Source organism: Juglans regia, chromosome 7 (assembly GCF_001411555.2).
Source record: "Juglans regia cultivar Chandler chromosome 7, Walnut 2.0, whole genome shotgun sequence".
NCBI lineage: Eukaryota > Viridiplantae > Streptophyta > Magnoliopsida > Fagales > Juglandaceae > Juglans > Juglans regia.
This window is the reverse complement of record NC_049907.1, coordinates 39,211,019-39,229,688: the sequence shown is the minus strand read 5'-3', so window position 1 is coordinate 39,229,688 and position 18,670 is coordinate 39,211,019. Positions and strand designations below refer to the sequence as shown.

At 30.1% G+C, this 18,670-nt stretch overlaps 1 protein-coding gene across 2 annotated transcripts; it reads left to right on the top strand.

Moving 5' to 3' along the window:
- Window positions 1–12,968: 12,968 nt before the first annotated feature.
- Window positions 12,969–18,043, top strand: LOC109007173 (probable methyltransferase PMT3). 2 transcript variants are annotated; one of them, XM_018986742.2, is made up of 8 exons: window positions 12,969–13,271; window positions 14,224–14,669; window positions 14,767–14,931; window positions 15,053–15,235; window positions 15,447–16,041; window positions 16,538–16,650; window positions 16,744–16,964; window positions 17,377–18,043. In XM_018986742.2, exons 2-8 carry the CDS (start codon window positions 14,391–14,393, stop codon window positions 17,696–17,698), a joined length of 1,878 nt encoding a protein of 625 aa, XP_018842287.1. In that variant the 5' UTR covers window positions 12,969–13,271; window positions 14,224–14,390; the 3' UTR covers window positions 17,699–18,043. The 2 variants fall into 2 exon arrangements, with proteins under 2 accessions (XP_018842287.1, XP_035547859.1); XM_035691966.1 differs by lacking the exon at window positions 12,969–13,271 and adding an exon at window positions 13,299–13,317 and having other exon boundaries at window positions 17,377–17,984.
- The last annotated feature ends 627 nt before the right edge of the window (window positions 18,044–18,670 follow it).

Genomic DNA, 18,670 nt, shown 5'->3' with positions numbered 1-18,670 from the left:
TGGCTAATATTAATGTTGGGGATCTCCTTGCAGGTCTACTCAATCGGAATGCAATTTATCATTTTCTTATAATATTATCAAATTTTCCAAGTAATTTAGCATATTGAAAATGCATGTTGACTTCCTCCAATGGAATGGTGATTAATTTATAGTGTTCCATTAAAAAGATTACCTTGAGCTTCCCCATTTTAGGTCAAACGGGCATGCACGCATGCATAATCTAGCATCATGCACACCAGCGTTTGCGCCTAGCTAGCTAGATAGAGATAAAACCCCTTGAGCTTCTGTGAATTAACCATGGATATATATTGATCAGTTTAAAAATCAATGATCCTAAAATGGAATCATATATCGCAATATTGAAGATGATCATCACGGAATATCATGTAATCCAAGCTTTTGATTAATTTATGAGCTTCAAATTATTAAACTCCAAAGATAATTAGATTTCATTTTTTTCTAAGAAAATGTGCATGGTAAGGCAGTATATAATCTAGTGTAGGGTTAAAATCTTGGTTTGGTTTACAATATTAATTCTTGGTAATTAAGTTATGAGAGAATTAGTAAATAAAGGAGAAGAAATTATTCCCTATATATGTAAGGGGATAGTTATACCTTAAAAGAAACTTTAAAATTTGTTATAATATGGGGTCGGATTAACACATTAGTCTTAAATATTATTTTATCATTGAGTTATTTTACTCATTACTCCTATACAAAACATCTGTTGAATATTATAGCTCTTTTATTTTTTTTCTCTCAACAAGTATGTATTATAAAGTTGTTAAATAGAAATTTTCTTTTAGAGTTTTTATTTATCGCATGTATTAAGTAAATTATAATATGGTACTGTTTATTGAGGCTATCATGCCCTCCTAATGCATATATATATATATATATATATATATATACTAGCAGTGGTAAACATGCAAAGCACGTTTGTTATATCTGTCAAATTAAAGAAAAAAATAAAGTATAATTTTGAATATTAAAATAATCTAATATATAAGAATAAAATTATTATTTATTTATATTCATCATTTATTATAAAATTTAAATTATATTAAAAATTTAAATTAATTAGATAATTTTTTTCTCTTAAAAATGTACAGTAAGATTTTATCATCTATTTAATGATGAAAAATTAGTATTTTATAAATTAAAGTTGATTTTTAGTATATGATATAATATTATTCTCTTAAAAATGTTCAGTAAAACTTTATCTTTTATTTAATGATGAAAAATAGTATTTTATAAATTGAAGTTAATTTTAAGTGTATGATAGAATATTTATATTTTAATTATCTATTTTATGTTAGTTATAGTTTAAATCAATATTTAAACTTCTACCGTTAGATTAAATCTATAGATTAAAGATGAAGGGTTGGAATTTAAAACTTAGAAACTAATATTTTTCCCTACTTTTCATTTCTTCCTCTCTCTTATTCTCCACGCACGATTGTAGTATTACGTCGCACATTGACATTCATACCGACTAATCTAAAAAGAAACAAAAAAACCAAACCAAAAAAAAAACTTTTTTACTGTTTATTAGTGGTCATCATTACTGTTTATAAATAGTAAAATAAACAATAATAAAAATGAATAAAAAACAACATCTTTACTGTTCATTACGTTTATCAATAATAAGAATAGTCCCTTTTGAAGTTATATATTGTTCATATGTCATGCTAGGTGCTCAGAGAGATGGAAAAAACTAAAAATAAGAAAGAAAGAAAACCTTCACATCGATATACTATAGAGTGAGTTGATAGCCCTACCAAGTACATGATCAAATTACCACATTATCTCGATCGGATAGGCTTATCATGTCGGTCCTACAAGAAAGAGAATTGACATCCAATTGTCCATTGAACATTACTCTTCCACAAATACCATGGATATATTATCAATCTTCACCTATTTCTAGAAAACCGCATCGCACGTCCACACTTGCTCTTTTGTTTTGCCCTAATTTACACTCAACATAGAGTTTATATATCCTAATAAATATATATACATGTATATATATATAGAGAGAGAGAGAGAGAGCGCGATTGATTTGATTTTTGATGTCTAAAAACATTAGTCTTACCTTTTCAAGTACTCGGAGCACGTTTGCATTTTTTTAAAATAAATAAAAAATTCAGCTCTCCCTCTTCCAAGCAGTGGATACTTATATATTTATTTCAGAGAAAAATAAAAATAAAGTTATTTGATCAAAGAAAAATGATGCTCTCATATCTGATTGTTATTGTTAAATGTTATTGTTAAAACTTTTTATTTTATTTTTCTTTTTACTTAATGATTAAAAAAGTATTTTGTAATAATGTTGTAATTTTTTTATTTTTTTTAAAAATATTTAAAAGTATTAAAAAATACAGAAAAAAAGAGAGAGACTAACGCTTCGTTTGGTTAATAAACTCATCCCAACTCATCATTATAATTTTTTAAAATTCTAATATAAAATATAATAAATAATTCAATTTTTAAAATTTTAAAATTTTAAAATAATAATAATATTAAAAAATAATATTCTAATAATATTTTATCATCTCAACTCAACTCCATTTAATAATTATAACTGACGTAACTCTAACGAGAGATGGGAGCGATGTACCTATCACCGTCTTTGATCAAATCTCTTGTAACAGATAGATACATGAAGAAGTAAATAATATAAAAAATATATATGAAATAAACTGAAACAAAATTAAAAGTATAAGAAATTATTTAAGGATTATTACTTTAAAAAAAATAAGAAAATGTTTTTTAATAATATTCTAACTTTTTTTATATTTGAAAAATATTTAAAAAAATTTATATAAAAAATAACTTTAAAAAAACATATAAAAAAACACATTATTCATTTAAATTTACGTTGAAATACAGCAGTGGTTTCGTGGAGGGGCAATCATTTTCAGTTACTTTTTACGTACATAAAGAATCTGTAAAATAAAAAAAATAATAATGGTAATAATGTGAAGAAACAGTACCACAAAGGTACGAGAATAGCGCACTCAAAGTTCCTTATTAGTAATTGGGTCACTAGGAAGAGGGACAGACAGGACGTGTGAGAGGAGGAGGAGGTCTTTTCAATTGGCCCCACAGGAGCCAGCCTGCACATCGCACGTGCTGGCCCGTCATTCATGTCGGCCTAACAGAGAGACACACCACCGCTCGGTCCGGTCAATGGCGGGATCCCAGGCCCGCCTCTCGCCACGTGGCTTCATCTCCACCGTCTCACTCTGTCCTTCTGATTTGGACCATTCAGCAAATCGCCCGTCCGTCTTGTCTGCGTCTCAGTGGTTTTCAGTTACCCTATTTCACATCTCTGTCTTGTAAAAATTAGAGAAGCGTCGAATTTAATTATCTCATTTTAACATTATAATTTTTATAAATCTTCCTATAAATTAAAATAATCAATTCTAATTTTTTAAAATTTTAAAATAAAAATAATATTAAAAAAATATATTTTGATAATATTTTATTTAATTTTTAATTTTAATATCAACTCATCTCATCTTATATTATCTATAAAAATAAACGAGATCGTGTTGTTTAAATTGAAATTTTAGATAAGACAAGTTGAGATGAAAGTTAAAAAATTATAACTTTTTTAATCAAAAATAATGTTGTTTACAATTTTTTTAAATTTTTACACAAAATATAATAAACAATTTAACTTTTTTAAATTTTAAAACAATAATAATATTAAAAAATAATATTTAACTTTTAACTTTTATCTAAAACTATCTTATTTCATCTCACTATTCAAACAAAGCCTAAGTATCAAAAAATTTGTTTCAAAAAAAGGTATCCATCCAATGAAACGTATGTTTAGATGTTAAGATAATTTTAAATAATTTGAGTTTATCTGTAAATAATAATATTTTATTAATTCTATTGAGATGTGTTTAAATATATGAAATAGGTTTAAATATATTTAATGTTTTATAAAAATTTTAGAAAATAATGAATATTATTAATAATTTATTTGAGATAAATTAAAATGAATTTCGTATTTAAACATATCCTAAATATCCTATCTTTAGGTTGTGTTTGGATGTTGAAGTGAGTTGAGTTGAGTTGAGTTGAGATGATAAAATATTGTTAGAATATTATTTTTTAATATTATTATTATTTTGAGATTTGAAAAAGTTGAATTGTTTATTATATTTTATGTTAAAATTTAAAAAAATTGTAATGATGAGTTGAGATGAGTTGAGAGTATTTAACTAACCAAACGAACCCTAAATATTTTGAAATGGCTAGGATGATCATCTTCAAAAGAGGGCAGAAGACACGACAGTTATTGATTTGACCTGATTTGTTTTTAAGATTAAAATTTAAAATATTGAAAATTTTGAAAAGTTTATCTTATTTTATTATTATAATTTTTTTACATTTATATATAAAATAAAATAAATAATTTAAATTTTTTAAATTTTAAAATAAAAATAATATTAAAAATATTTTTTAATAATATTTTATTTTAATTTTTAATCTTAATCTCAAACTCATCAACAAACGAGTAAAGGTTTCAACATCAGTCCCTAACTACGTCTACGTACACTTCCACGATGACTAGATAGACATTAACGGAGATGACATGAAACAAACTATCACTGTTAGTAACAGTCTGTTACGAACGTCACAAGCACTTCTCTAAAAAGCTACAAAATTAATATCCCCTATGCTTTTTTGTGCATGGTCAATACCTGGGAGACAAAATTGAGTGCAAGGCTAACCGAAAAGTTCTGGTCCAAAACCAAAGACAATACGTGTATGCAAGCTTAGTCAAGAGTCAAGACCCAGGTGTTTTTTTCTTTTTTTTTTTTCCTTTTTTTAGGTAAGATGTTTTGATGAATCATGTGATTGTAGGGTCAAGCAAAGTTATAAATTCTAAGATGAATGATACGCAACCTTCCAATTTTCACACACCATATTTTTAAAAATTTTTAATTTCTTTTTTTGGTTTATTTTTTTTAAACTAATTCAATTATTCTATTTAATATTCATATATTAAATTTTTTATAAAAATTAAAATTAAAAAAGTATGGTTTTGTAAAAATTATATAAATAATAAAAAGTTGTGTAAATTCTTTCATATTCTAATTGATAAAACATGTTAATATAGTGCCAGAATATTTAGCATCGTTTATTATTTTGTAATGTGATGTAAAGTAAACGGTACGTGCATCGAATATTTTTTTTGAATGAAACATACTCATTTCATTAATAAAACAAAGTTACAAATATGACTTATCAATACAAGAAATTTCAATACACAGAAAATTCAGTTTTAAGCCAACTAACTCAACAGTACTGTAGCTTCCCCACACACAAATACATTTGCGGCGGACATTGTCTTAACTTCTAATCAAACTCTCTCGGAACAAAGAAAGTGCTCTGTAAAAACAGAACTTAAAGGTCCACTCTATCCTCCCAGGGAAGAGGAGTACGGGATACTGCTATAGACATCAAATCCAAAGCCTATTCCTATTTTATTATAACTAAACTAACAAACAACTATCAAAAAACCACATTAACAACTACAAGACCACAAGCTCTGGTGAGACCTCAGACGACACGCCCACCGCAAGCATCGTCATTTCGAGCTCTGGTGGAACGAGCACCCAGTGTACATACAGACCACAACAGCCCGGCCGTATAACCACCGGCCGTAGTATCGCCCAACACTCTCGAAAGCCTTGCCCCGGATTACGTCCGATCTAAAGGCCTAAACCTCACTCGGGTCAAACAAAAGCAATACCAACATTAGAAACAAGACAAACTACAAAATACTGAAATGGACAACAACATAGAAACGAAACAAAAGACAGTACAAAAAAACAAAACGGATGAACAGTACACAATGGTCGGCATTGTTTCGTGCATAATTGTTCACGCTGGGAGGAAAGCCGACGGTCAGACTTGGAAGATCCGGAGCCAGCGGTTCCACAGCAACCGAGCGTGGTGTCGATAGAGGGTTCCTCGGTGACGCGTGAGGGCCACCGAATATGGAGAGACAGGACTGCGTTTGAAAGCGTATGGGAGGGCTATCCTTTCTAAGGCCCATCTATTGAATTAAATAAATAATTGTATTTATCTTAGATCAAATAAAAGGAATTTAAAAAAAAAAAAATCTTTTATCACTAATTGGAAATTGACGGGACTAATTACACAACATTTCGAGTTGGAGGCTGGATGGATGCCCATCAACTCAACAGTTCGTGGGCTAGCTCAACGCCCAACAGACATAGTGAACTCAGCTAGGTTTGGGCTTCCACCTGTTGGGCACAGTTTCCTACACTGCTTAATTAATAAATATATCCTAACCCAAATCTGGTGATCCGAGGTTTTATTTATTTATTTATTATTATCTTTTAGGTAAAGAGGAAGCACTCCGTGATTTACTAATGCATTCTCAATTATGTAGAAGGAATACTGCGATTACAACTAACTAAAAACTCTTGGCACTAACATTGAAAACCAAAATCCACAAATTCATAAAAACCTTCTCTCTAAGGATTAGGGGTGAATTCGGCCAGTCCGCAGGAGGTTTTCGGTCTAGAATTTTCTCACCTTGGATTGGACCAAACACCCTTAGGAATTGGAACAATAGTTATTGGTCTAGTCCGGTCCGACCCAATTATTTTGTTTCATCTTTTTTTTTTTTGTAAATAAATTAATAAAATAATTATTTAAATTATTAAATTAAAATGAAGTTAAATGTTAATGTGTATTGTGTAACTAACTCATTAAAAATATATTTAACTATAATTATATTTATAATTTTGATAGCTTACTAACTTAGACTTTAGTATACATAATTATCAATAATGTCATACATTTTATATATGGTTAATGAATATCAAATAATTTAATTGTATATAGATTATTCATACTTACTTGCAACTTAAGTATTTAAAAAAATTGTCTAATTAATTTAATTAAGTGTAAATAGTAGACTATGTATGAATGTATTATGTATCTACATATATTATCATATAATTTATGATACATTATTAATTGATATAATATATTATTTAACATTTTATATGTTCAATAATAATAGATTAAATGAAAATTACATGATTAACTTATACAACTATTATATAAAATAATATATTATATATAAAAATATATATATAATTTAAAAAATATATATATATATATACTAATTCGGTCAATTTCGGTTCGATCTGATAAAAAAATCATATATCCTAAGACCGAACCTAGCCTCTTCAATCCCACAAGTGGTAGACCAAAATCGACCATACACATTTTCGATCCGGTCAATTTTTCGGTCTGAACCGAGAATTCTTTAGCCTAAAGGATACCTTGGCATTTACAAATGAAACCATCCAAAATCAGTGCATCATAAAAACTAATTTCTATCTTATAGTTATAGCAATGACATACTAAAGAGAAAGCTACAAATAGATTCAAATTTTAGCGAATTTGAAGCGCGGGAAAATCAGAGAGAGAGAGAATGTTGTTCTAGTTAATTTTTAATATAGTAGAATTATTTATTTATTTTAAATTGTGAAAAACATTTATATCATAAAATTTTTAAAAATCACGATCCACACTTTCATATCAGACAACAAATAAAAATAAAAAGAGTATAAAGGCAAAACGCATTGGCATTGGATGTTTTTTTTTTTGTTTGGAAGAAATGGGTGGAGAAAGGGATGGGGATAAGGACAAATGGAAGTGGAGCAATCTCTGAGTCAGATTTACTTCAATAATCACACCGAGTAGCACCACCCTTTTCGTTATTCAATGCACTTGTACAAAAGTATACCCCTGTCCTCTCGCACGTCCCCCATAAATGTCTTTTATTTTTGTGCTTTTTTTGGGTGTTCGTTGACCTACCACTCTACTACCAATGCCGACATATAATTTAGTGCCTAACTTTAATCATATCTCCTAATGTAAATCTTTTTATAATATAGTCTAAAAAACTAAATTCACCTTCTTTTATTCATTTAAGTTTTGAAATAAACGATGGCTAAATACAGTATTTCACCATGAGGTAGAATCTAGCGTAACATAATTTAAATGATTAAATTTATTTTCTTCAATCAGTTTAAACATTTAAGATAAATAGTAATTTATATAATGTATATAAAATGTTGGTGTTTTCTCTTAGCGAGCGCTGCCAAACTCAACCTTATCCTATTAAGTGATAAAAATGTTAAGTTTTGAATTAAAAAAAATGATAGTTGTAATCGTAAATGTATAAGTATTGTGTAATTATTTTTAAAAAAATAAATAAATATGAGATTCACATAAAAAAATAATTTTTTAATAATAGACTCTATTTTTTTTTTAAACCTAATAATTTTTTAATTAGGTTTATCAAAAGAGCACGACAACGTTGCAAGCACTTTTTTCCCATATTTTTTTTAATGAGCTGGTTAATTTTGTATTTGTCAATGAAGATACGAAAATGACAAGCTGCTTCACAAACCAAAGTTAAATTTAATATATATTTATATATATTAGATAATTTGCTTATATATATATATATATATATATATATATATATATATTAGATAATTTGCTTACGCCTGTTGAAAGTGTTACTGCATTTTATATATGGTAGATATGAATTTTAAGATGTACATCAATTAGAACAACACGGAAATGATAAATATAAAAATAATCATAAATCTATTCAGAAAATTTTACAAATGATTTTTATTATACTTGAAAAAAATTAAGGAAACAAAAAATATAAAATTATTGAACAGATAAATCAAATATTTAAAACTCATTATATTGAAATTATAATAGGACATCCATTGCTTTACCAGTTATAAAACCAATTAGACATGTATATAATAATAATAATAATAATAATAATAATAATAATTTATTATTATTATTATTATTGTTATTGTTGTTGTTCTTATAAATGAAAGAAAAAAATATTATTAATTTTAATTATTTAAGAAAACTACTGGATATTATTTTTATTGGAATGATAAAATGTAAAAATAGACTATTCACTTGAAAATTAAAAAAAGTACAATTTTTATCTTTTCAAATGAAAATAATATTACTTTAAAAAGTGTTATTTAATATGACTCGTTATTATGAGAAATAATACGAAGAAAATTATTTTTTTAAAATGATATCCTATTGTAATAAAATATTATTCGTTAAATTTAAATACAATATTCTCGGTTCTGAACTTAAATATAATATTATTATTCTTTTCAAATTGGAATTGCAATATTGATCTTAGAAAAGAAAAGCATGTTCTTTTAAAAATAATTTTTTAAAAGATAAAAAGTGTTATTAATTCTTTTAGTAATAATTTAAAAAATACATTACAAATAGATTAATATAAAATGTGTTACCACAAAAAATAAAATAGTGAATATGATCAAATAAATACCAATTATAAACTAATGCAAAAATTGGGACCTAAAAATAACAATTGTATTTTGTAAAATGAAAATGTTATTAGTCAATGATTATAATTTATTTTTATAAATTACTATGAAAAATAATATGAAGATAATTGTCATTTTTTCAGATAATATTATATACAAAAAATACTATTATTTTTAAATAGTAAGAAATATAAAAAATTATAAATTGTTAATTTCTTCCACAAAAGTTCAATAAACTAAAATCTTCAATTTAGATTATTTGTAAGTTCATTGTTATTATTATATTCTAATTACTATTAGAATGATTGAAAATATTAATGATGAATTAGAGGACAAAAATGTAATTATGCAAATGAGGCCAAGAAAGTATTTGTGTAAGTGGGGATGGTGCTAACTTAAACAAGACTTACTGTTCATGCGGAATTAATATTAGAATAATATAAAATTTAATTATATTTTTCTTTGGAGTTTGCTATTTTAAGTAGTTGCCACTAGTTAGTTGGTGGGTGCTGACAGAGAGACAAAGTGACAAACCGACACCCAATATTTTGAATATTTTAAAAATGGGGTGAGATTCGGGTTCAAATCCTCCACTCCGTTTGCCCAAATAAGAAAAACAATACACCATTGACCATTCAAGTAAAATGCCAACTCAGAGTATGGACAGCCGAAAGTTTTGAGAGAGAGACTCCTCTTCTCTCTTAAAAATTCCATTTCAATGAGAGTTATTGCCTGAGTGGCTCTCACCCTCCTCTCATTCTCCTTTATATTTATATATTATGCATATATTTTAAAGATATTTTTCCTCTTTTTTCTATTAATTCAGTTTTGATCAGATCTACTGTTCTCTAACTGTCATCCGCTAATCTAGGGGATAAAATGGAATCACGCCAAAATTATCGATGTGTGGACCTCACGTGTGGTTGTTGTCGCGCATGACCTTCACGCGCCACCGCGCATTGACAGCGACACACGCCATACCAACAGTATCATCTCGTCGAGATCTTCCAGATTTGGGTCATCGCGTCTCCATCCCATCATAGGAGCGCAGGAACACAGATGATCTCAGGTTGCAAATCAGTCCACCCAATACTGTGTTTTCTACTACGTTATCATTTTTTCTAACCGATGATCTCAAAGAATGGATTGCGGATCTCTTTAAAAATCATTTGAAGACAACAAAAAATAGTACACCCGCTACTCTTACTGCTTTCTTTGTAGGACATCGGTGAAGATCAATAAATTGATCGCAAAAACTCATTTTTTTTATCCACCACTTTGCACTGTTGTTATTATTCTGAGATGTTTATTGGAGAACCTCACTCTCTCATCATGTATCATCTTTTCTATCTTTTCTAATGAAGTTTACCTTATTGCTTAGGAAAAAAAAAAAGAAGTAAAATGCCAACTCCACTAAGGACAAAAATCACTTGAATTAGGCTAAATAATTTGTTTCCATGGAATTTGATTTTCTGAAAAATATTTACCTGTTTTCTAACTCTCGGCACATCTACATAAAGTCGATTTTGTGTTTCATGCTTTCATTATTATGGTTAAAAAAACGCGTGACAATATTTACTACTATTATTTAGTCAACTATTGTAAAAAAATTGTTTTTATGTTTTAAAACTTGCATCTGACAATGTTCGGCTTTGCCATGTTTGAATTTAGAAATAAGATGATTTTAGTTGAGTTGAATAAAATATTATTAGAATATTAATTTTAATATTATTATCATTTTTGGATGAATTATTTATTATATTTTATATAAAAATTTAAAAAAATTATAATGATAAAATGAGATAAGTTGAAGTTAGTTTCGAATACAATAGTTTCTAAATTTTTATCTCAATTATGGATTTTTTATGCCAGTTTAATTACTGAAATATATTTATATAAAAGGTTAAAAAAAGACAAACTTCGATGGTTTGAGTTTTGCTTTGATTTCAATCTTTGGAAACATAACATAACATCTTCTATACAAATAATAAAATGCAACACGAGAGATACCGACAACTAAAATATATGGTGGTCCCAAATTCAAGAAAGTCAATAATTCTATTTACTTCTAAGAGTATTGAGAGTGGTATTGACTTTCTTACGGTGAGTTTAGATTCTAAGTTCATCTCAACTCATTTTAACTTATTATTATAATTTTTTTAAATTTTAACATAAAATATAATAAATAATTTAATTTTTTTAAATTATAAAATAATAATAATATTAAAAAATAATATTATAATAATATTTTATCATCTCAACTCAACTCAATTCACTTTAACATCTAAACACAATCTTAGTAATTTCGATTTGGGCCTACTTCTTCTTAAAATAAAATCTATTGGATTAGAATATCGAGGTAAAATGTAAATGAATATGAGCATTATTAAGGTGTCGGTGAGCAGTGACAGCTAACCGTGCCTCCAAGTAATTTTTTTTAATTATTATATTTTCATTTTTTATTCATATTTTTTAATTTTTTTAAAGATTTTTAAAAAATATTAAAAATATTTTAATATATTAATAATCATTTCTTTAATTAGTAAATAAAAGAAATATAAGAAAAATTAAATGCATGATTTGTCCAAATGAGAGGATAAAATATGGCGGCAATGAAGTTTGAGTTAATTGTTACTTCTTTCTTCTGTAGAGAAAATAAAAGGTGAAGTCGTGAGTTATAAGTATTTTTCATTTTTAAGAGAAATAAAGAATAAAGTCTACTACTCTAATATCACAAGTGATCTTAGAGAAGAAATAAGGATCACTTTGTGCTAAAAAAGTGATGAAATAAAATCATGTTGAAAAAAGAATTCTTTTATTCATAAGTCAGTATAAAAGATATACCATCCACGTGATAATATTTGATTTATAAAAATAATTAATTCTTAAACTTTTTATACAAATTATATCATGCTAAGTCAACGGTAAAAAAATGTATGTCCTTTGCATCAATTTAAAAATAATAATTATTTTTTATATAAATAGATATTTGATTTAATAAGCGTTGATTATATCAATAGGTGTTAATTTGTTTATGCTTAGGTCTTGTTTAGATAATGAAAGTGTTTTATTTTTATTATTATAATTTTTTTAAATTTTTATATAAAATATAATAAATAATTTAATTTTTTAAAATTTTAAAATAATAATAATATTAAAAAATAATATTCTAACAATATTTTATTTAATTTTTAATTTTTATTTAAAATCATCTCATCTCATCTCACTATCAAATTATTACTTATTTTTATGAAACAAAACCAAAAACACTGTAAATTTACTACTTTCTCCAAGGAACCATCTTACTAATACTAATAAATCATCAAAATAGTTCATAATTAGCAATAAAATAATTACTTAATAATTATTTATGTTTAAGTTTTGTTACTCATTATCTTAACATATTATATATTATTTTTATTTTTATTTTTATTTATTTTAAATTAATTGAATTTTTTTATTTATTATTTATATATAATATATTTGATAAGAAAAAAAAAATTATATATAATATATGATGTATGAAAATGATGATAAAATTTTCCTCGCGTTTATTGAGAACTGGAACTAAGCGATGACGGATGATGGAGAAAAAGTTAAAACGCGCACGCACAGTATTACATAATGCACATTGCACAGCACTATTGTCCAGTCCCCGACTCCCTTGCGCCAGAAAAGGAGGAAAAAACAAAAAAAAGAGATTGATATATGAAAGCAATTTCTGAGATCTGATCTCTCCATCTTCCCCCATTGGTTTTCCTCTTATGGTGATGGAGTAAGCAGAAGCTCTATTAGCTAAGACCTCCTTTGTACCTGTCTAGTTCTCTTTTTGGTCCTTCAGAATACGATCCAAACCCAGTAAGCCTTTTGCTTTCCACTGATGTTTCTTCGCGACTGTGTCCGAGTTCGTTTTGGTTAGAACTTTTTGTTTTATTGCTGGATCTGGTTGAATCGGCGTTTCTCGGTGTGGTTGATTCGGTGGTTTTTATGCTGAATGATTTGAATTTGATGATGCGATGTGGCTTTGTTTGTGGGTAGTTTGATTATTTGCTCTTGTTTGGGAGAGGGTGATTTTGATAATTTTAATGAAGCTTTTTCGCATTTGCATTGGTCTTTAGCCGGATCCGCGAGTTCCACTTCAATAAGTGCTATAGAGAAAGTGTAATTTTCTTCTTGGATCAATCGTTTTCATAGCTTGGTTGTCAATTTACTGGATGCAATCGTGGTTGGTTAACCTCAACTTGGTTTAGTACTTATTGTTTGTATTATTTTATACGGCACTTCTAATACATAGATTTTGACTAAAAAACACGGATTGAAATCCTGAGAGACAAATTTGCAAGTTTATATGGAACTTCCTTATCATTCCTTTTTCTTTGACAGTCTGTTTCGTACCGCGGTAACGTGAGGGCGCTTCTTTGTGAGAGGACCCATCCATAGATTTTTATCAATCTGTTTTCCTAACTGATGGTATTGTACTATTGGTTTCCACAATTGTTTTAGATCCTTTTGAACTGGTCGGATTTGGTATGAATTGGATGTGGTTTTTCATATATCTCTCATCATTTGATTAGTTGGGTCCATTTTTACTCTCTTTGTGCTTGTGTTTAGCTTGCCATTTTTAACTTAATTGTAATTCTCTTGGTTTTGATTTCAGAAGTTTTCGATCATGCTGCATGACTAAGATCTTTTGAATTATAGATAAAGTTGACATTCTTCATTTTTAAGACAGAAGCAGTAGCTTAATTAACTCTTGCATGATATGTCTGTTCGCTCTAACAACTTAGCTAATGGTTATTTGGTTGTACAGGTCCGTTGTTCAATCTATGCGATTCTTCCCTGCTAAATCTAAAGGGATTCGCATCTCATTAGTGTCTTTGACACAAGATAACTTCATGAAATGAGTACTTTATTGTGATCTTTTAATACACTAGTGGAAGTGCAAAGTTGTGATTGAGGAGCTTACAAACTACATAAATGATGAGGGGAAGATCTGATGGAGTGCAAAAGAAGCGTTTAATCACTTCTGTGTGTATTGTGGCAATTTTTCTTGGTTTTCTATATGTTTACTATGGATCCATTTTTGGCTCTAAAATCAATGGTACATCGGCTCTAGAATATGGCAGCAAATCTTTGAGAAGACTTGGTTCATCCTATTTGGGTGGGGATGAAGATACCGATGGCAAGCAAGAGGAATCTTCAACAAGGTTTGGCCTGGAAAACGGAGAGGATGATATGACACCAAAGAGTTTCCCTGTAAGTTCTTTTGCAGCTATACTTGGTGTTCATCCTATTTGTTCAGGTCTGGTTGTTTTCTTAATGGTGTCCATTTGTCTACTTCTGATTTTTGAAGGTTTGTGATGATCGACATTCAGAACTAATTCCTTGCCTAGACAGAAACCTTATATACCAAATGAGGCTGAAGCTGGACTTATCTCTAATGGAGCACTATGAAAGACATTGCCCTCTTCCAGAAAGGCGGTACAACTGTTTGATTCCCCCTCCACGAGGATACAAGGTGAGGATATGTTGAGGTTGAGTGAGAGAGCAATGTGGAATATTTTGATATTTTCAAGATTGTTGCATCATCCTCCGATCTAGTAAATGTTAATTGCTCTGTTGCTATTGTAATGTTACAGGTCCCAATCAAGTGGCCTGAAAGCAGAGATCAAGTATGGAAAGCAAACATACCTCATACTCACCTTGCACATGAGAAGTCTGACCAGAACTGGATGGTTGTAAAAGGTGAAAAGATTGTATTTCCTGGTGGAGGTACTCATTTTCACTATGGAGCTGATAAGTACATTGCTTCAATTGCAAATGTAAGACGACTGCTTGCCTATGCTGAATACCTTTTGCAAAGTACTCTTGAATTTGTAGGCCATATAGAAGTGTGCACAATTCCTTTGGTGTGCATTGTGTATGGCTAAAGTGCTCCTCTGTTCAGATCTTGCTGTTTCAGTGTTTCTCTCAATCAGTTTTTTTGTACTTCTTGGATGAAGAAATAATCCTACATCTGGCTCAATTTTGCAGATGCTCAAGTTTCCAAAGAACAAAATTAATAATGAAGGAAAACTAAGAACAGTTCTTGATGTTGGTTGTGGTGTTGCTAGTTTTGGAGCTTATCTTCTTTCATCTGATGTTATAACGATGTCCTTAGCACCGAATGATGTGCATCAAAACCAAATTCAGTTCGCCCTGGAAAGAGGAATTCCCGCATATCTTGGTGTTTTAGGAACCAAGAGGCTCCCTTACCCTAGCAGATCTTTTGAACTTGCTCACTGTTCTCGTTGTAGGATCGATTGGCTTCAGAGGGATGGAATTCTTCTTCTTGAGCTAGATAGATTGCTCAGACCAGGGGGCTATTTTGCCTACTCATCTCCAGAGGCATATGCCCAGGATGAAGAGGATCTTAGAATATGGAGAGAGATGAGTGCCCTTGTGGGACGCATGTGTTGGACAATAGCTGAAAAGAGAAACCAAACTGTTATTTGGCAAAAGCCTCTAACAAATGACTGTTATATGGAAAGAGAACCTGGTACTCTCCCTCCTCTCTGCCAGTCTGGTGATGATCCAGATAAAGTTTGGGATGTGTCAATGGAAGCATGCATCACACCATACTCTGATCGTGAGTGTTTTCTTCAATGTTTTTCAAATATAATTTGTTTGTTTGCTTCACTGTTGGAAATTGTTACCAGAATGTTGATATTTTTTAATTGGCGATTACAAATCTATCATGATGCCAATTCTATCATAGCGATAACCTCGTAAATTTTATCAAGGCACAAATGTAAAGCCATCCAGTAGTAAAGAGTTTGGAAAAGAGCTCCACCACTGTCTTCAAACTACCCCCAATGAAGCAGTAGATAATTAACAGTTTCTCCATTCCTCTTTCACATGCAACACCAATTTATCAGTATGTGGATGATTTGGATAGGGAGAAATAGTTGCACCATCACGGCATTGAGTTATCTACTTTCAAGTTGGGACTATAGTTTTTGTGTCGTTTTTTGTTAAGTAATGTTTCTCCTTCTTCTATAGTTAGAATGTAAAAGCTCGTTGAGACACTGTTTTTGAAATGGCTTTAATAGGGTGCTAACTGAAATTTTGCTTGGTTTCATCAGATGATCATAGAGTTAAGGGGAGTGGACTGGCTCCTTGGCCATCTAGGCTAACTGCTCCTCCTCCTCGACTTGCTGATTTTGGCTATTCAAAGGAAATGTTTGAAAAGGACACGGTAATTAATTGGCAGCACTCACCTACTTTTTTATTGTTAGTTATTCTGTACTGCTAATGCGGTGGACTTGTGCATTGCTGGTAACTGGTATAGGAAGTCTGGCAACAAAGGGTTGGGAGTTATTGGAATCTCTTGAGTCCAAAGATTTCATCAAACACTCTAAGGAATGTGATGGACATGAAGACAAACATGGGTTCGTTTGCAGCTGCTCTGAAGGACAAGGATGTTTGGGTGATGAATGTTGTCCCTGAAGATGGACCGAACACACTTAAGCTGATATATGACAGAGGCCTTATAGGCACTGTTCACGACTGGTATGCATACTGATTTCTGAAAGATAATCTTGAGATTATTTGTTTAGCAAGTAATGCGTTGCTCTGTCTTATAATGGATTGTTATATTTGGACTGATTATATAAGATAGACAGTTTTCCTGGGCAATATTTGGAGTTCGATTAATACACTTGCAAGAGTTGGGGAGTAAAGTAGATCCATTTAGGGGGAGTAAGATAAGTATTCGCACCCAGAAAAGTGATGGCAATTGGTAATTGACTTCAAGTTTAGCATGCCTTGAGACAAGTTTTTCGTTTTTTTTTTTTTTTTTTTTAATATTTTTTTATCAGCTTTTCATTCTAGAAGTCATGGTCCATAGATTCCTGAAGAATCAGATGAAGTTTGGAGGTGGTTGATTTTGACTTTTGATGTACCGTAAAATCTGTTTCAACAGGTGCCAAGCGTTTTCAACATACCCCAGAACTTATGATCTACTCCATGCTTGGACTGTCTTTTCTGACATTGAGAAGAGAGACTGCAGTCCTGAAGATTTGCTGATTGAGATGGATCGTATGCTTAGGCCTACGGGGTTCATAATAATCCGTGACAACCTCTCAGTGATAAATTTTATAAAGAAGTATTTAGTGCCATTGCACTGGGAAGCAGTGGCGACATCTGATTCCAGTTCAGATTCAGACCAGGATGGGGACGACATCGTGTTTGTTATTCAGAAGAAAATGTGGCTGACAAGTGAAAGCCTCAGGGATTCAGAATAGGACAAGGGTGCCTCTATGTTCCCTGTTTCTAATTGAAGTCTCTGCTGCTCCAAGGGATTTACAAGGATCGTCCCGACTAGTTATGCAGAAAGCAAATCTATTTTGTAGCATTAAATGACACGTTTACTTCATTTTTTTCGCTCCCTTTTTCTATAATGATTTAGTTGATAAACCATAGACTCCCAGCATCTATAGGGCTATTCTTCATTTTTTTTTCTGTTCTGGGCATTATGTAAACTACTTCAACTCTATTGAGCGATGACTAAAACAAAGATGTGCTTCTGAAGTTTGTAGAATTTGTGGTTTCATGTCGTCAATCGAATATTTTGCCTGCACAATTTTATCCCGTATTATAGCAATTGTCCAATTGGCCCCGTTTGGAAAACATATTTTGTAACTGCATGTACTTTTTCCTCGTTAATTGGATAGTATCTAAGCTTTTGCATTCCTTCAGAATTATGGCTAATGCATCACTAACGAATGGAATATGATGATGCTTTTACTCTAGAATGTCCGTACATGTTTTGTTTGGTAATTGAAGTGCCTTCAACTTCTGCATACACCCCTTGTAAATTGTAGTTGCTAGCTTGTACAGACCCTGAGCAATGAGCATGCCAAAACTAGCCATGAAGGAAAAAAAAAAAACCAAAGATTCAGAGTAGCATTCCCCATCACAGGGGGTAACTGCTCGCCATTTGGCTGTTCTATAAAAGGTTACAATTTTCACAGCAGGTGCAATTTTCTAAAGATATAAACACCGATAAGTGTCAAGGACTCCAGTGGGCATTTCTTCCCTTTCCAAGCAGAACAAGTTCTGGCCTCTTTCTCTGTTTCTAATGCTATGGTTCCTTAACATCCAGATTCCATACATAGCCCATCTCTCTGTTGCCGACATCTATAATGTTGTTGGATTATTTTTCCTTCAGCCAGACACATTGAAACCAATATCTTAGCCCTCTTAACACGAAAACA